This window comes from Maniola jurtina, chromosome 14 (genome assembly GCF_905333055.1).
Source record: "Maniola jurtina chromosome 14, ilManJurt1.1, whole genome shotgun sequence".
NCBI classification, from domain to species: Eukaryota; Metazoa; Arthropoda; class Insecta; order Lepidoptera; family Nymphalidae; genus Maniola; species Maniola jurtina.
The window spans coordinates 975,800-993,548 of record NC_060042.1 but is presented as its reverse complement, the minus strand read 5'-3'; the positions used below and the strand labels follow the sequence as shown (position 1 = coordinate 993,548).

The 17,749-nt window shown below is 41.7% G+C and overlaps 3 protein-coding genes across 9 annotated transcripts; 1 reads left to right on the top strand and 2 right to left on the bottom strand.

Annotated features, from left to right (window-relative positions):
* Nucleotides 1–15: 15 nt before the first annotated feature.
* Nucleotides 16–2,489, bottom strand: LOC123871967. Of its 3 annotated transcripts, none has more exons than XM_045916051.1 (4): nucleotides 2,231–2,489; nucleotides 1,377–1,589; nucleotides 694–911; nucleotides 16–218 (listed from the first exon to the last, which is right to left on the bottom strand). In XM_045916051.1, the coding sequence occupies exons 2-4, from the start codon at nucleotides 1,580–1,582 to the stop codon at nucleotides 52–54; spliced, it is 591 nt and encodes a 196-aa protein (XP_045772007.1). In that variant the 5' UTR covers nucleotides 1,583–1,589; nucleotides 2,231–2,489; the 3' UTR covers nucleotides 16–51. The 3 variants fall into 3 exon arrangements, with proteins under 3 accessions (XP_045772007.1, XP_045772008.1, XP_045772009.1); XM_045916052.1 differs by having other exon boundaries at nucleotides 2,244–2,489; XM_045916053.1 differs by having other exon boundaries at nucleotides 1,377–1,611; nucleotides 2,434–2,465.
* A 2,366-nt stretch (nucleotides 2,490–4,855) lies between these two features.
* LOC123871962 (proline-rich protein 36) lies at nucleotides 4,856–10,798 on the bottom strand. 5 transcript variants are annotated; one of them, XM_045916037.1, is made up of 4 exons: nucleotides 10,306–10,798; nucleotides 7,595–8,551; nucleotides 6,985–7,464; nucleotides 4,856–6,924 (listed from the first exon to the last, which is right to left on the bottom strand). In XM_045916037.1, exons 1-4 carry the CDS (start codon nucleotides 10,537–10,539, stop codon nucleotides 6,304–6,306), a joined length of 2,292 nt encoding a protein of 763 aa, XP_045771993.1. In that variant the 5' UTR covers nucleotides 10,540–10,798; the 3' UTR covers nucleotides 4,856–6,303. The 5 variants fall into 5 exon arrangements, with proteins under 5 accessions (XP_045771993.1, XP_045771994.1, XP_045771996.1 ...); XM_045916038.1 differs by having other exon boundaries at nucleotides 4,856–7,005; nucleotides 7,069–7,464; XM_045916040.1 differs by having other exon boundaries at nucleotides 4,856–6,855; nucleotides 7,129–7,464.
* A 567-nt stretch (nucleotides 10,799–11,365) lies between these two features.
* LOC123871968 (60S ribosomal protein L38) lies at nucleotides 11,366–13,165 on the top strand. Its single transcript, XM_045916054.1, has 5 exons — nucleotides 11,366–11,426; nucleotides 11,599–11,626; nucleotides 11,849–11,909; nucleotides 12,510–12,632; nucleotides 13,099–13,165. Exons 2-5 carry the CDS (start codon nucleotides 11,624–11,626, stop codon nucleotides 13,122–13,124), a joined length of 213 nt encoding a protein of 70 aa, XP_045772010.1. The 5' UTR covers nucleotides 11,366–11,426; nucleotides 11,599–11,623; the 3' UTR covers nucleotides 13,125–13,165.
* The last annotated feature ends 4,584 nt before the right edge of the window (nucleotides 13,166–17,749 follow it).

Below are 17,749 nucleotides of genomic sequence, written 5' to 3'. Positions count from 1 at the left end.
GACACGTTTAATTCAAGTAACATGTAGCAATGTGCATTAGCATGTCAGCGGTCATCGGAGCGCCTCCTGCAGCGCGCGGTGATGCAACAGTCTCGCGGCGCGCACGTCGCATCGGCCCGCAACCATCGCGAACAGTCCACACTGCATGTAAGCCTGCTCTTCGAGCCGTGCGCCGCCGCCCGCCCGCGCAGTTATTACGCTGTCAGTCTCCATACTTTCTGTGATAGACAAGTGTAAATTAAAAAATAACACCCCTGACAAGTGAAGGTTACAGTAACCTAACTAGAAAAGAGCTGATAACTTTCAAACCGCCGAACCGATTTTCTTGGATTATAGCTAAGAACACTCTTGATCAAGCCACTTTTCTAACAAAAAAAACTAAATTAAAGTCGGTTCATTCGTTTAGGAGCTACGATGCCACTGACAGATACACAGAAACACACGTCAAACTTATAACACCCCTCTTTTTGGATTGGGGGTTAAAAATAAACTATTGACTTACTCGGCCAGGTGATAGAAAGAGCTGTATTCGTAAACGATCTATAAAAAATGACGAGATAAATAAAATGTCAAAGTAAAATGGAACTTAACCGCCTTATTTTAATGCTCAAGTTCATCCATACATACACAGCAAGCAAAAACCATGTTAAACTTTTAAACAATCCACACTAGAGTGTGTTTAGTTTATCTTACCACACAGCCGCGGCCAGGGCAGCATTGGCAGGTGCCAGCAGTGCCAGTCGGTGAGTTGTACACGATGTCGGTCGGAGGCGCCGTGAGTGTGCTGTGCGGCCGAGTCGCACGCCGCGACGAGCGCGCGACCGACGCAGTGCGCTCCGCACTCGTACGACACGGTGTAGCGCCAACACGTGTGATCATTAAACTCTTCCTCTATCTTCCACGATCCAGTGCTATAAAAAGTACCGACATCTGATTTATTAAATTGACTGTCATCTTTACTCCCTATCCCGTGGCAATTTCGAAAAATCCGTATTCATTGTCTACACTATATGTAACATGTGTGCAAAATTTCAACTTTCTAGGTCCAAATGTTTGGGCTAGAGTCTAGACGTTGATGAGTCTATCATGAGTCAGACTCAGAACTTTTCGTTCTATATGTATAATTATTTATTTAGACGGTAATTAGATACGTGAATATTTAGGGTTCCCAATTAAGGAACCCGTTTACTATCGTTAAGTCTGTCTTTAATGATTAGGTACTAGAAAAGCCGTTAAATATTATTTTGAAAAAGATATTAATTTAGGTAAGTTAGGTACCTGACGTATCCACACGAATGTGACTGTAACGTAATGGACCTAACGGTAATACGATTGTTTAGCCAACCTCCGATACTAAAAAAAAGGAGACGATTTACATGTGTGTATAGAGTCCGGGGTGATTAGAGAAGTCGGCGAGGAAGTGCGCGATGGCAGCGGGTGAGTAGCGCGGGAAGTCGGCCTGCGTGTGCGCCTCTCGCGACAGTCGCAGCGACAGCAGCGCGACCAGCGACAACAGCGCGACAGCCGCGCGACCGCGCGTGCTGCCTAGCATGCGGCGCACACCACGTGCGCTCGGACTCATCGCGAGACTGCAATACAATGTTAAACCGACTCAGATCTAGGTTTTACCTTAGGTTGTCAGTTTTCGGCAGACTTGAGCTATAACAGGCGGTACCTTCACTTGGTAGAGACTAGAGATATATCATTTCACAGGTAGTTAGCATGTGAAACATTACATGAAAAGCCTTTTCATAAAACCGCCTATGAAAAATCACGAAGCAAAATTGCTCATTTTTTTTTTAATTATTGTTCCCACTTTTTATTGAATTTTCGTGTGCGCATGGGCATCGATTTGAACTAAGAGCGCTCGAGCGAGAACACTTGTATCGCTGCGTGTTAGAAAGCATCTGTTTACAAGTAGCTAACAATCGTTTGCTACATTATTACGACGTACCTACTGAGTTCCAGTCCAAAACCCCCATAGAAAAGACTGAAATTCTGAATCCAAAAGGTTGTGGGTTCAAACTATAGACACGCTGCACTAAATTGTGGTGCTCTACAAGCTTTAAGCTTAACTAGTAGGTATTTATTCCTCATATACTAAGGTGATTCGAAAGGAAGGGATATTAAAGACAAAGACTAGGATAGTATTCTTTAAAAAGTTTCAGCCACTAAATGAGGAGGTACCTACTTAGTTACTTGCATATAGAGTACTTTACTGTATGCTTACCGTACTTACACACCTTTTGGAGATAATGATATCACATAATAAACTAACACACGCTAGCACGTTAACACAAACAAATGTTTGTGAAACACAAATAAAAGTTTTGTTAAATCCAACAATGTTTTTACACTAATTTGTGAAGAAGAGAGTAGTTAAGTAGATCGTAGTAAAATGCGTATTTTATCGCAAAAAGGATGTAGTGAGACTGATATCGCTTCGCCTCTTCCTGGCTCCAATCAGAAGTCCACAGAGTAGGTAGGTACTTTGTCCATTCACAGGCGCAAACGCACGACCGAACTGTTCTATTTAAAATTAGAACAAAACATCTGGTCCATAGCAAAACGGTTACCGGCGGCGTTTAGCGTAAACAAGCGAACAGTTTTAATATTGTTAGCAAACTATAACCAATATAAAGAGTGTACGTGGGAGGCTTCGGCCGTGACTCGTTACCACTCTACCGGCAAAGCCGTGCCGCCAAGTGATTTAGCATTCCGGTACGATGCCGTGTAGAAACCAAAGGGTTATGGGTTTAATAAAAACTGCCATACCCCTTCCAGGTTAGCCCGCTTCCATCTTAAACTGCATCATCACTTACCATCAGGTGAGACTTGCAGTCAAGGGCTAACTTGAAGCAAATAAGTACTTATTTGTCGCTATCTCAATTCGGCTAACAAACTAGAGTGAGAGGTCGGATCCCAGAGGTGTCCAGCCTCAGCCTCTCACTCGGCAATCTAAGTAAGATAGAAAAAATAATTTTCCGTCCTTTTTTAGCAATATAAAAAAGAAAAAGATGCAGATACTCTAAATTTAGTTTAGAGAAAGACATCAGAACCGACTCAGTATCATGTCTGTCCTTTTCTTACTACACTGGTAAGAAAAAGATTTCAATACTATAGGTTGCTGTAAGTGTAAGGTCTTTGAGGTTGCTATCAGAATCAGACCATTGTATAGGGATCCCATAGAGATATAATGGTCCATAGAGAGGCTGGACACCTCTGGGATCCGACTTCTCGCTCTAGTTTGTTAGCCGAAGTGAGATAGCGTTAAATTAATGGTCCATGAGGGATTCAAATAATAAAATAACCGATTACTTTCATGATTTACTTACAAATGTACTTAGTCTAATTTGTTTGTTCGCCAGTCGCGACTCGCGGCAGTCTTCAGCACTTAATGTTACAATACAACTATTAATCTACGCTGTACAGTGTTTGGGTTATTGCTAACATAAGAATGTAAAATCACAGTATTGAATATAATTATGTATTATTATTATGTTGAATCTATGTTTCGCACCTACATTTACAGAATTCAATTCATTAAAAAAACAACGTTTACATAATTAATTAACAAAATTAATTAAACTAAACTAACTTAACAGATCAAAATTATTAATTAATCAATCCTATCTGTTTTCTGTCGATACTTAGCAACATTGTTAGTTGTCACAAATTGTATACCTAACCTTTTTTAGGGTTCCCTATTTCCAAAAAAAAAAGGAACAGATAGATTTAAAAAAAGATAGATTGATTTATTCGTATATCGTACAAATTTAACAATTTCGACCATCAAAAGGAGTACAATTGTACCTACTTTGAATAAATGATTTTGACTTTGACTTTATTTATTTCAGCTGATAGTTCTGATAACAGATGGATGAATTAATTAATTTCAGGCTTTAGTCTAGTTTTATCCTTTTCTGCAACATTATGACAGGGATAGCAATAGTTTCTAGCTCTGCCATTTTAGTTTGTGTAAGAGCATTATGAAAGGGATAGCTATATATAGTCTACAGTATTAACCACAATACCTAAACAAAAATCTAGAGGTCTAATTGCTATCTCTTTCACAATGCTCCTTGTGGAAAAGGATAGCAATACATTTAGACTAGTCAATTTAGTTTAGTTTAAAATGTGTAGATACAATGGAATTGGCCATATGTTTCATCCATGTTTCTAAGGGATTTAAATTGACAACATTATTGGGATAATCTGTACATTATTATAATTTACTTTCATCTCGTTATCTATGCAAATGCAAATAGTTAATAAATAATAATGAAGCGTCCACACTGAACTATTCAATCACAACCATGTAACATTAACAGCAACCGCCGAGTTTCTTGCTGGTTCTTCTCGGTAGGAACGGCATTCCGAACCAGTGGTAGATTATTTTGACGATTCAAAAGCACTTGTAAAAGTTTAATTGAATAAAAATAATTTGAATTTGAATTTATCATGTTCCTAAGGGTGTGTACTGACCGGGATATTTACATGTAATGTAACAATTTGAAATCCTATTCTGAGCATTACAATTTATATTATTATGGTGCAGTAAAGTAATACTAAACACTTTTTTTATCCGGTAAACTTCATGATTTCAATAACTGAATATTAACTTGGACTTCTTTCAAAACAGCCTAAATTGAGTCCAAACTCCAAAGTTTATGATACCAATCAAAATGGTACAATTAACAGTAAGTTTTAACAGCTTTCACTCAATATTTTACTCTTCCCAAAATTTTATTTTGTCAATTACACTGTTTTGTTCACCAGCTGCACAATTTGAAAATGCTTAGCTTGAAGTACAGACAGATACAATTTTTTTTTCTAATTTTTTTTTTAATTTTTGAATTTAGATTTAACTAAATTAAATACAAAAACGAGTTTCCTACCCTCTGCACTAGGAAAGACCTATATTGCAGACATTGCTCAAACCCAAGCTGTTACATTACAAGCGAATGCTCCTGGTTAGTTCATACCTAACAACTGATGTAAAATGATGACTCTCAATGTTATATTACATTCATACATATTATATTACATTATACATTCCTATGTTAAGACATATGGTAACATCTGTGGATGCTGACATCCTATTTTGTGTTTTTGTCATATTGTGATGATTATCTATATCCATTCTAATTTTATAAATGCGAAAGGTGTCTGTCCGTCTGTTTGCTAGCTTTTCACGGCCCAACAGTTTACCCGATTGTGAAACTTGGTACAGTGTAAGCTTATATCCTGGGGAAGGACATAGGCTACGTTTTATCCCTGAAAATCAAAGAGTTCCCACGGATTCTCATAGGACTGTTTACCCGATTTATATAAATTTTGGTTCAGACAAAGCTTGCATCGCAGGAATTGACATAGGCAACTTTTTATCCCAGAAAATCAAAGAGTTCCCGCGGGATTTTTACAAAACCTAAATCAACGCAGACGAAGTCGCGGGCAGCATCTACTAGTAAATAAATAAGGACTATGAAGTCTTCATTTCAACAATATATTCCCTCAAATAATTCATACTTAACACACAATTTACACACATTGTGACATTTATATTTCCTAATTATTTATTTACACATTCAACTCGCGCACATCTATGAAAATGCTCTAATTATTCTTAAATAAATTTAATAACTTATATTATAGTCTGATCGCACTTCACTGGTCATAATTACTCAAAATGTCACTTTACACTTAAGTGGGGTGGCCTCAGATCAATTATTTACACTGGATGGAGGTATAGCTTTTGGTATGTGTCAAATAGTGTATCCGTGTGACTGGCTAGTCAGTCAAAATACTGAAGTTTGTAGTTGTGCAGTATGTCTAAAAACTAGTGAAAAAATAGTGTGGTTGGGCTAAAAATTTGTGAAAAAAATGGTGAGGTTGGGTTAGAAATTAGTGAAAAAATATCATGTGCAGCTGTTTTCCAGAACACTGAAAGATCAAAGGAGGTATACGAATCCGAATTTTCATTTCATATTTACAACACCATATCATTGTCTTGACCTCTTCCACCAAGAATTCTCCTGTGAACGATATCATTTATGGCTGCGATTTTAGTCCAAAAAGTGATGAAAATTGATTAATATGTTATTAGTATCTTTGGACATTTATCATACAAAAAAATTGACACACATATTTTATTGAAGCACCCTCCATCCAGGTTTTATTTGGTCTGAGATGACCGACGGGGTATGACGGTCTATGTCGCTAGCCAACAGCGCGGGTTTTCCTTTGGGCGCGAAAAAGGGCGGGGGCGGCGCGGAAGACGCCCGGGCGGGCGTCGGGCGCGCGCTACCGGCGCTTGCGTCTCCCCTTACGGTACCCCTTGCCGTACCAGCCCCCGCCTTCCACCACCCCGTCCGCCCCACTGTCTCCGCCTGGTTCTTCGCCCTGCTCTCCGCAGCACGCGCATAGATACCGTCGTCCGCGCTCGCGACGCCACGCTCTCCGCTCGGGCGGCGTGCGTAACGGCGGCCCATACCACAGACAGCGTTGGGAAGAGTAGCGTCGCAAACACCACGTGCATTCCGCTTCTCGCTCTTGCTTGATGCGGGGCGGAGGTGCGGGCGGGGCGGGCAGGGGCAGCGGCTTGGGTGGGATGATAGTATGCAGGCCGGAGTAGAGGTGCGCGCGGCACAGCAGCACAGCACGTTGGATGATAGCAGCAGCGAGCGCAGTGCTAGCTTCGTCACTATCACGCGGCGTGTTGCTTGCGACGGTGGACAGGCGCGGCTGCAACTCCAGCAAACGCCGAAGCTGCGAGCCCAGCGACCAGGCACCATTGCCCGTTACTTCACCGTTCTTGTACTCCTCCTTCTTAATTTTAGCTGGCGGCGGCGATTCTAGTTTGAATTCTAGTCGGGGCGGTGGCTCCAGCTTTACCCCTAGATGGGGCGGCGAATTAAGTTTGACCTCTAGACGGGGTGGCGACCCCAGCTTTACCCCTAAATGAGGCGGCGAATTTAGTTTGACATCTAGATGGGGCGGCGACTCCAGTGTAACGTCTGGATGGGGCGGCGGCGAATTCAATTTTACCTCTGGATGGGATGGCGAATTCAGTTTGACCTCTAGATGGGACGGCGAATTCAGTTTGACCTCTTGATGGGGCGGCGAATTCAGTTTGACCTCTTGATGGGGCGGCGAATTTAGTTTGAACTCTGGATGGGGTGGCGAGTTCAGTTTGATCTCTAGATGGGATGGCGACTCAGACTTCACTCGTAAATTGGAAAGCGACTGCAGCTTGACCTCGTGTTCAAGGGGGTGGTGGCCGTTTGTAAGGGGTACGCCATTGAGAGGTGTGTGTCGCACCATACGGAACCGTCGTAGTGCACCCGTGCTGCTGGACAGAGGTGCGGGGCGCGCGCACAGGTCGAGGGTCGGAAGGTGCGGAGTGTCGGGCGGCGCGTGCCTCGCTCGCAACAGGATAGTAGTTTCGCCAGCTTGCATTGCTACCTGGAAAGATTAAGAAAAATTGTATCATTATTTAGAATGTAGACTAGTAAAGTATTCACAGAATATCTCACGTTCTATATGTTTTTACGAGAAAAAGATTGACTTAATTTGTAAGCGAGGGGATTACTACCTGGAACGAGTGCAGGTCGGGTGGCGGTGGCGGCACGAGAGGTGGGGGCGGCGCGGGCGGCGGCGGCGGGGACGCGTCGGGAGCGCGCAGGCGGTCGGCGAGACGGCGCAGCGGCAGCTCGTCGTCCGAGTCGGATGCGGAGGGTGACGACAGCGCGTAGTAGGCAGGCGGCGCGGGCGCGGGCGGTGGCGGCGGCGCGTGCGGCGGCGCCGTGTGCGCCTCGGGCGGCGCTAGCGGCTCCGCGTGCGCCAGCAGCGGGTCGGCGCGTGCATCGTAACGAGGCACGCGCAGGCGCAGGCGGCGCGCCACCTGCGCCATCACGTCGTCGCAGCGCGCGTTGATCTTGAGCGCGGCCACGGCGTCCTTGGGCGTCCACTGCAGGTTGACGATGTAGAGCGCGGGGCGCTGTGCGGGCGCGCTGCGCATGCGCCACAGGCGCGGGTAGCGGCGCAGCACCTTGAGGCTGGAGCCCAGGCACAGCACCACGTCCGCGGCCGCCGCGTGGCGGAGCGCACCCGCCCAGTTAAGCGGCCAGGCAGCGCGCCCACGCTCGCCGAAGTGCACGATGGAGTCCTGCAGCTCGCGGCCGCACGTGTGGCAAAGGCGCCGCGTGCCGTGCGCGTGCCGTGCCGTGCGCGCCGTGGTGTCGAAGGCACGCAGCAGCACGCGGCGGCACGCGGCGCAGCGCTCGGCGAACATGTCGCCGTGCAGCTCGGCCAGCGCGCGGCGCGGCAGGCCGGCGCGCACGTGCAGCCCGTCGCAGTTCTGCGACACCACGAACTTGAGCGCGCCGCGCGCCCACAGCGCCGACAGCGCCATGTGTGTGAAAGTGGGCCGCGCGCGCGCCACCTCGACGCGCGCCACGCGCTCGCCGCGCTGCAGGCGCGTCCACACGCCGCGCGGCCCGCGGTAGTCAGGAATGTCGGCCGCCGTGCTGATGCCTGCGCCCGTGTACACCTGCACACACAGACAACTGTGAACAGCCATGGAAATAAAGGAAGAAAATGTGATAGTTAAGAAACTGTATTATGTTTTGTGACTAGATTAAAGATGTACATTACAACTTTATTCTTGCAGAGATAACATCACAAGAAATGAAATCTTCTAATTTTATAGCATCAACAGTGGACGGCTTATCAAGTACTTTCACCTTTCACAACCAGGTGGTTGTTTCTATATTTCTATAGTAACTTCTAATTGCACAAAATATATATCAGGGGTGGCAAACCTTTATTGACCTATGTGCCATTTTTTTCCAAAAAATGTTTAATGAATCCACCAGGTGGCATGAAAGAATGAATGATGAAAATAAAAACCAGCCAAGTGTGAGTCAGACCCTCACACAAGAGTTCCGAAACTACAAAAGAAGTAAAATTGTAAGTGTCACTTTTGTTAACAAACTGCAAAACTAACTTTGTTTGTAGAGGTTTATTGTTAATATAAAAAAATATATAGCTGGAGTGTTACTTTTGTTTTTTTTTTGAAATATACATAAACTTCTATTGACCGTAATTGACCGTAATTATTTCAGATTTTTCGATTCGTAAACTTGGGAGATAAGGGGGGAGGAACAGTATTTTTTTTTTTGTCATTTTGCATGATAAATTAAAAAACTATTATGCATAAAAATAAATAAATCTGTTTAAGAATGTGCAATATTTCAGCTTATTAGGTTCAATTCAGGACTTTATTCATATAATTTTATTTTGTTAAGCAAAAATTTGTGTGATTTTTACGATTGCTTAGATGCCAATTAAATACATAATCACTAGGTTCATACTTTGTTACTTTTATAATTTTGGTATGGGAATTGAAATTATTACTTATATATATTGCCTGATAGTGTTTCTGTTACATTTAATTCCAAATCATTTTGTTTAGATTTTTGAACTCATAATAGAATGGAAATCAATTAACTGCATTTTAAATATCATAAATTTCCAACCAGTTGAATATTGAATTCAAAGTTCAGTTTATTTATTGAAGTCACATCAGGATACAATAAAAAGTTTGAGTGTGTGGGGTGAGTGCCCAATTATTTTAAGTTCCATCAATGGCACATGTGCCACAGGTTCCCCATTCCTAAACCATAAAGTAAAATTGCTAGCTATATAGCTAAATCCTAGTAGTGTAGGAGGACTTAAAGAATTTCTTCAAAACTCCAATGAGACAATCTTGCAAACAGCTGCTCACCGGAATGAACTCGTAAAAAATTCAGGGAATTCAATCAAAGGGTTGTTTGTCAAGTAGCAAAAACAACAAATCTATGGCACTATTAAGTACTTACATACCTCATTTGTTATATGATTTATCAAACACACTGTACAAGTTAGTTGTCATCATAGTAGTTTTGAATGATGCAAGGTAATTTGTATTACTTGGTGCCCCATGTCTGCTTGTCCTACACATTTCGATAACCATACCTCTTACAAATGGCAATACAGACTTCTGCTGGGTACAACTATTGCAAGACCACTTGTGGAAGTTCATAGAAACCTATTTATGGCAGCCACAAGTTTTGGCAAGGAACTGTAAAAGTGGTGGTGATCACAATGGATCGGAGACGGTTGTAGTGATACAGGGTATCCAAGAACCTGCATAGCCCAAGGAACAAGAGTAAATAAAAGAAGTATTTCCAGCAATGGACGTCTATCGGGTGATGATGACGACGAATACAGACTTTATGAATGGGAATGTTTGTGTATAATCACCACGAGATGTTTAGCGTCGCGCAACGCCCGCGCAAGTATGCGGCACTTGTCGCGCAGCTCCTGAGGACTGTCTTCCACCTCGCGCGCCCGTTCGGCCGCGCGGGCGGCGCGCTGGCGTCGCAGCGCGGCCGCCGCTAGCCGCTCCTCTTCGCAGCTGGGAGGCGCCGCGCCCGCAGCCACGCCGCCGGCGCCGCTGAGCCGCGCGCTGCTCCGCACGCGTTCACGGCTACCCATGGCGGCGCCTGCTGACCGCTACAGCCCACCTTCACCGCGGCCCGAACTCCTCGTGCCGCCCAAGTCCACACTACCACTACCGCCAGCCTCCGCTTGCATGTTTCTATTCACACACTTCGCCAGCATCCAAAATTACAAATCAACACTTTACAAAGGTCACAAACTGTTTCTCGTATTCGAGGACAATCACCTTTTTATTTATTTTATTAGCTAAAAACGTCAAATGCAGCAGCAATAAATTGACGTTTCTCGACGCGGCCTAGGGATGTGCCAAGGTCAATGTACCCGAAAGATATAGCAGCAATACTGCAGCAACTTGTCACATGACTAGTCTGAATCCCTCATGAATCCCTATTCTAAATTTCATTATGATCAACCCGGCGCTGGCTTACTACTGATCACGGGTCACTTCTTAGAATGTGGAGTTGGCCATAGTCTATCACAATACACATTAAGACATGCAGGTTTCCTCACGTTTTCCTTCACCCAATAGAGCCAGTAACTCGAAAAGTTGGCTCTTTTCTGCATCTGCATGCCAGCAGCTAGTTTAATAAATCTAGCAGGCTTGTGAGTCAGACAATAACAGAAAATTGCGATTATCATAATGCAATGCTATCACACTTTGGTGCCATAAATAGTTAATAGGTAATTAATCTGGATTCTTGTCATTATTCGTTTTTTTCTAATATTTTTCCTAAACAAATCGATTCAATAGCCTGAATAGTCCATACTTTGATTAACAAAAGTACATCCCTACCAGGGACGTGCAGCAAAAAAAACAAAATTCCTTCCTAATCTGTGCCAGTCTGCGCTTAACACATTACGACACATGTGACATATAATGACAGTGACAACAATAACAATTATTTCTTTGCTGACTTTGACAGGTGCGTAAAGTTTAGAAAAATTGTGGATATCGGCGAAATCAAATAAAATCAACCATTTTATCTCATTTTAATACGTTTATTCCTTTATGTTATTTAGACAATATAATATTTTACATCATAGCATAAGTATTTTCAGCCCAGTGTTTCTTAATATTGTTTTTTTTTATTGCAGTCGAGTGTCAAGGAATCACCACAACATGGTACGTATTTTTATTATTTTTGGCTATTTGAGACAGACTTTTAAGATTTAAAATGATGTAGCGACTTATAAAGTTTGTGGGAGCTAAGGTTTTTCTTGAACCATCCACGTATTGTTACAAAAATGATAATAAAAACAAACCTATTTGTGGTCTGTCTATAACTCCCGTGTATTATGTTAAAATTTAAATCAGTATTATTATATATTTCTGTTACTCTTTCAGCCACGTGAAATTAAAGACATCAAGGATTTTCTCCTGAAGGCGAGAAGGAAAGATGCTAAATGTGAGTTGTTACTGACTTGTAAACAATCACAAGTACTCCCTACTTATGATTACTGATACTTAGGGACCTATTTATCATTTTCATTGAAAATAATGAAATGCAACTGACACTAGTGCTAAGAATACTGCTTGCAAATTTATATGACACTTTGAAAAATGAGTCAGCCCAATAGCAGTCACCAGAAAAGGCATTCAACCACAATGACACAATGGCACCAGGGCCTCCATGAACATTTTATGTGAAATAGTACATTATAAGTTGTGTATGACAATGAGTACAGTAAGCTTTGGGCTAAAACTATCTTTCTGAAGGACATTAATTAATACATTTTCCCATTTCGTCGTGATGACAAATTATGAAACTGGGTCCAAATATTGATGTATCAGCAAACATCATATTTATTGTGGCCATAATCTTTATTTGACATTATGTTGTGGTGATTAATCTAGTGCTGTCATCTTCTCCAGGCAATATTGTGAAACTAGTGTTTCACAATATTTAGATCTGTCATTTTAGTTTAGTAAGGTTGTGTACAACAAACTGAGTTAGAGTATAATAATATAATGAAGTAACCATAAATAAAGATTATGTGTATTGCAGCTGTGAAAATAAAGAAGAACCCTGAGAATGTAAAATTCAAGGTGCGCTGCTCACGCTTCCTCTACACACTGGTCATCACAGACAAGGAGAAGGCGGAGAAACTCAAGCAGAGCCTACCACCAGGTATGTACGCACATCTTTTTGGTTTTAAGGCGTTGTGCTTAACTAAGTTCCCTTCTATTCTTACATTTTCAATGATTGTGAAAGAATCGGTACGTTTTTAACTGATGTGGCTTGGCCAAGTCCTAAACAATAAAATTACGTACATCCGAGACTTATTTTATTGTAATATATCAGTAGTATTTCGTAGAGAAAAATGGTGAAAACATTCAGTGTTTTTCATCCCCAGTTTGCATCCGCTGTTCACTAATTGCCACAAATGAATGGTTAGGTTTATTATTCAGAAATCTATAAAGATTTACAACTTCACTGTTTTTTATCCTGGATAATCAAAGAGTTCCCATGACATTTTTATAAACCTACTCATGAATCCACGCGGACAAAGTCGCGATCATCTAGTTGTATAATAACCACAATAAATGTTGTTTAATACAGTTGTATTGCTAAAGACAAGTGTTCTTTGTTGCAGGTCTACAAGTTAAGGAGGTTAAGTGATGACTTTGTATAGGATTAAGTTAATAAAAATGTAAAACACCTTCATGACTTTTATTTTCACATAATAAAGTATACAAGTATACAGTAGGTTTCTGCGGTATTAGAGCGGTGCGGGAGGGGTGTGATGACGTGACGCGAGAGCTTACGGCCAAATTCACAATTATGAGGTCTCACAGTGCGCGCGAACGCATAGTGTAGGACCAATAAGATCATTGTAAATTGACGTGATACAGTCATCTGATTGGTGGAACCTACCCTGTGCGTTCGAGCGCACTGTGAGACCTCATAGTAACGTTTGTGAATACGGGTGTTAGTGATTCGTCAACTGACACCCTCCCGCACCGCTCCATTACCGCAGGAGCCTACTCAGTTATGCACTATACCTATGAGAGCCATTGTAATGATCGCAAACCAAGAAGTTCAATCTGAAGTTGTAACTTGACAGTCTGCGCAAGTACAGCCAAAGATAAGCTCGTTGAGATCTGTTTTGTACACAACACTGTCATGTCTGTGTTCAGATTGGACTTTTTGTTTTGCAATCAACTATCTTTGAAGCACGTACAGTCAAAGGCCGTAAGTCGTACCCAATTATATCCTACTATATGGTAAGTGGCTTAGCACCAATGATCATATTGGCGTGGCACGGTTATGCACACGCGTTAGGTGTGTGGCGCGTTCATAGAAAAAGGTCATAAGTGCGACAGGTTTTTGATGTTATAGTTTCGCGGGATTGCTATTCGAATTCTGAGGCCGACCGACCATACACTCGATTTGAGTCGGTACTTGCTAGGTAATTATACTACGCGACAGGTCGAGATGACAATCGATGCCTCGATGGGGGGCCTCATACCCCGATTGCCGTCTAGACCGGTCGCGTACTATAATTTATTTCACGTTTCCGCTACGCTCTGCTTCAGTGGAAATGCACCCTTAAGCTGCCATTTACTGCGCAGCGAACTTCAACGAGCATTTACAACTCACATTATTTTGCATACGGGATCCATAAGCTTTGCACTTTAAGTTTTAGTTACGTACCTACTGAAGTACCTATGTAGCTATAATGTTTGTAGGTAAAGCCGACTCGAACGAGCGTTGACACTGAAATTAACTGCTAAATACTTGCAATGAAGGGTGAGGCAAACCAAAGGAGTATGGGTTAAAAAAACCCCTTCTAGGTTAGCCCGCTTTCATATTAGACTGCATCATCACTTACCACCAGGTGAGATTCCAGTCAAGGGCGAACTCGTATCTGACTAAAAAAACCGGCCAAGTGCGAGTCAGACTCGCGCACCGAGGGTTCCATACTAGGGTATTTTTTCCAACATTTTGCACGATAAATCAAAAACTTATCCATAAAAATAAATAAAAATCTGTTTTAGAATGTAGGTACAGGTAAAGCCCTTTCATATGATACCCCACTTGGTATAGTTATCTTACTTTGAAAATTGAAACACATTTTAATTTTTTTTAACGATGTAACCATGGTAACCACAAATTCGCGGTTTTCAGATTTATTCCTGTATCTGTGCTATAAGACGTAAGCTATGTAGTAGGTAAGTATAAGCAATTAAATATCACTAGCTTTAACGGTGAAGGAAAACATCGTGAGGAAACCTGCATGCCTGAGAGTTCTCCATATTCTCAAAGGTGTGTGAAATCTGCCAAACCGCATTGGGCCAGCGTGGCAGACTATGGCCTAAAGTTAAAGCCTTCTCATTCTGAGAGGAGACCCGTACTCAGTAGTGGGGCGGAAATAGGTTGATCTTGATGATGATGAATTAGTAATTAGGTATGTAGGTAGGTATTTTCTAAAGCTACTTTTCTAAGTTCGCACAGCAATAACCGCTAAGGTTTCAACATATTTAATGGTTAACGAGACAGCACAAAGCTTCTGTTGTAGTTAGCCTGTAGATTGTAGACTAGACTAGTGACTCGGGAATGCAGTTTATTAAATCGTAAACTTTAATCTCGGCGTCCCACCGGCTCGACTCCGTTCTCTGTCCGACAGTCAACAATCAACTGTGAAGCTACTGAAGGTGCAAACACATTACTTTGATTGTAGTGGGTCGTGACCAGACAGGTGTTTTATATAGCTCACTGAGTTAGCTCCCTAACCTGTGATAGCCTAGCCAACGTCTGCCTCCTAATCGGTGGTCGGGGGTTCGATTCCGGGCACGCACCTCTAACTTTTCAGTTATGTGCGTTTTAAGCAATTAAATATCACTTGCTTTAACGCTGAAGGAAAACATTGTGAGGAAACATCCATACCTGAGAGTTCTCCATGTTTTCGAAGGTGTGTGAAGTCTGCTAATCCACATTGGGCCAGCGTGGCAGACTATTGCCTTAACCCTTCTCATTCTGAGAGGAGACCCGTACTCAGTAGTGGGGCGGAAATGGGTTGATCATGATGAAGTTAGCATGAAACTGGTAAACATTGTTACAGTCACAATTGTTGTGCTTAGCTGAATCAATGGGACCTAGTTAGATGCTCTTGCTGCTATGTTATCACTCATCACTGATAATACGGTGGGCACGCTCCGTTCGAAGACTTTGCCCTCTATCAACTTTACTTTACTTTAGTTTAGCCTCGCTAATAAAACTACAATCACCTCAAATGATAGATAGCTCATATCTAGCGAACTGATTATGATCCAACCGTCGCGTTGTCTGATGGTAAGTACGTAGTCAAGTAACAACACAAGATGACAACACGTACTCTTCGAAGACATTTCCTCTCTTGCCTCACAAGTCACAACACAGCAATGTGTTTCATCCTTAACGGTCGTAGGAAAGTGGGTATTTAATGATGTTTCAGGAAGCGACTTCTTTCGCCGTGTCTAATTTGCGTTGGTAATTATTCGGAAACTTCCAGCGTATCTCTGTATAAATTGTGTTAAATACATGTTTTCTGCTTGCATATTTTTAAAATGAATATTTCTTACATAAGTAATGTAGGTATCTTAGGTCCCTACTGTATTTATGAACCAAAACCAGGTAGTCATATAATAGAACTAGCTGTGCCCGCGACTTCGTTCGCGTGGAATAGTGACTTTTCGGGCAGCGTGATTCTTTAAATTGACATAACTTTTTTATTTATGAACCGATTGACATGAAATAAACACTCAATGTTAAGTGAAGCTTACTACAATATATTAGTGAAAACCGTATCTAAATCGAATAAGCCGTTTCTGATATTAGCGTGCACAAACACAGACAAACAGACAGACAAAAAAAATTTTATTACAATTTCGGGTTCGGCATCGATATAATAACATCCCCTGCTACTTTTTTTTTATATATTTCCATTGTACAGACACCACTTTTCTACAATTTTATTATATGTATAGATGAAATGAAAAGTAAATATTCATGGCACTTATAACAAGTCAAGACTCTACTACCGTGCACCAGTTTAGAAAGTAGTTTACACTGAGAAGAGGCGGTAAGAAACTCAGCAGTTGCTCTTTTCAAATCGTTAAAAGTTCTCAGTAGAATATGCACTTTGAAGCGGTGGTAAATACTTGTCCTATATTGATTTTTAGTAGGCAATACCTAGGCCTTGGAATAAATTATTGTTTATCACTGACATTGCTGCATGGTTTTGCACATTTCACAAACAGAGGTTATATTATACACTTTGGCCGACCTTGTCGAATATTGGCCAATGTGTACTGGTGCCTTTAGTAGGTATATTCAGCTGTAATCCTGTAAGCAGGGTATCTCTTGCATACTAAACACGTAAATTCCGTGAGCGCGCGAGTTTTGGAAGTGTAATAACTTTGAAGTGTGGTGTGTAGTGCTCTGCGGAGTCGCATTACGGCTGTTATGCTAAACACGAGAACAAGGTGAAGCCCATATCTACCTACCTACCTACACTCATACCTACAATTTTGCAGATGTAACAAAGGCTAGAAATTTTATGCCTAATAACTAAGTTATGTGACTCTATGAAGCTTAGTTGACTACATTTTGTCGATGACCATGAATATTTTTTTCCAGGGCACAGTTCCATACAAGTTCCGGCCATGTCCTTTCAAACCACTAAATTCTACCCATTTAGGGCTAGACCGTAGAATGATGATTAATGAATAATGAACAAGAGAGTTACCTTCCTACTAGTCATTTACACGTCCCCCCATCTAGTCCCCAGATTTGCATACGCGGTCTTTATAATAGCTTACTAAACTTAGCCTATTACCTATACCTGGTATATATTATGATTTCAATGTGGAAGATAGCTACATGAGGTTTTTGTTTTTATTGTATGTGCTTATTTAATTCAGCAATACAGAATTGTAAAAACATACTTACACATAGGATTGAAATAGAAAGAAGCATCGAGAAACGCAGTGGTTGCTGATTTCAAAACTTCAATTGGTAGACACTATGAAGATATTATGCTGTATGTATCTCGCGCATGCTGGAGCGAATCAAATCCACGCTCTTTTATCATTTACATCGTTGAATTAACTAGGAGGAATCTCCGCGTTTTCAATTTACAATGTTATGCTTTTTTCATGAGAATACCTACTTTTAATATATATACGTAGTTTTATCAAAAAGGCTATGCTTCCACAAACGACTTTCTTGTGAACTGAAAATTAACTTATAATAGAGTTTCATGT

Bases quoted from the DNA above. Each gene is read 5' to 3' on its own strand.
- LOC123871967 (XM_045916051.1), bottom strand. From the start codon at position 1,582: ATGAGTCCGAGCGCACGTGGTGTGCGCCGCATGCTAGGCAGCACGCGC. The intron at 912-1,376 runs GTAAATCGTCTC...TACTTTTTATAG, and splicing joins CCCGGACTCTATACACACAT to CACTGGATCGTGGAAGATAG. The intron at 219-693 runs GTAAGATAAACT...TGTCTATCACAG, and splicing joins GCCCTGGCCGCGGCTGTGTG to AAAGTATGGAGACTGACAGC.
- LOC123871962 (XM_045916036.1), bottom strand. From the start codon at position 10,539: ATGGGTAGCCGTGAACGCGTGCGGAGCAGCGCGCGGCTCAGCGGCGCC. The intron at 8,552-10,305 runs GTGATTATACAC...CTGTGTGTGCAG, and splicing joins GCGACGCTAAACATCTCGTG to GTGTACACGGGCGCAGGCAT. The intron at 7,465-7,594 runs GTAGTAATCCCC...TAATCTTTCCAG, and splicing joins CCGACCTGCACTCGTTCCAG to GTAGCAATGCAAGCTGGCGA.
- LOC123871968 (XM_045916054.1), top strand. The intron at 11,910-12,509 runs GTGAGTTGTTAC...TGTGTATTGCAG, and splicing joins GAGAAGGAAAGATGCTAAAT to CTGTGAAAATAAAGAAGAAC. The intron at 12,633-13,098 runs GTATGTACGCAC...TCTTTGTTGCAG, and splicing joins CAAGCAGAGCCTACCACCAG to GTCTACAAGTTAAGGAGGTT.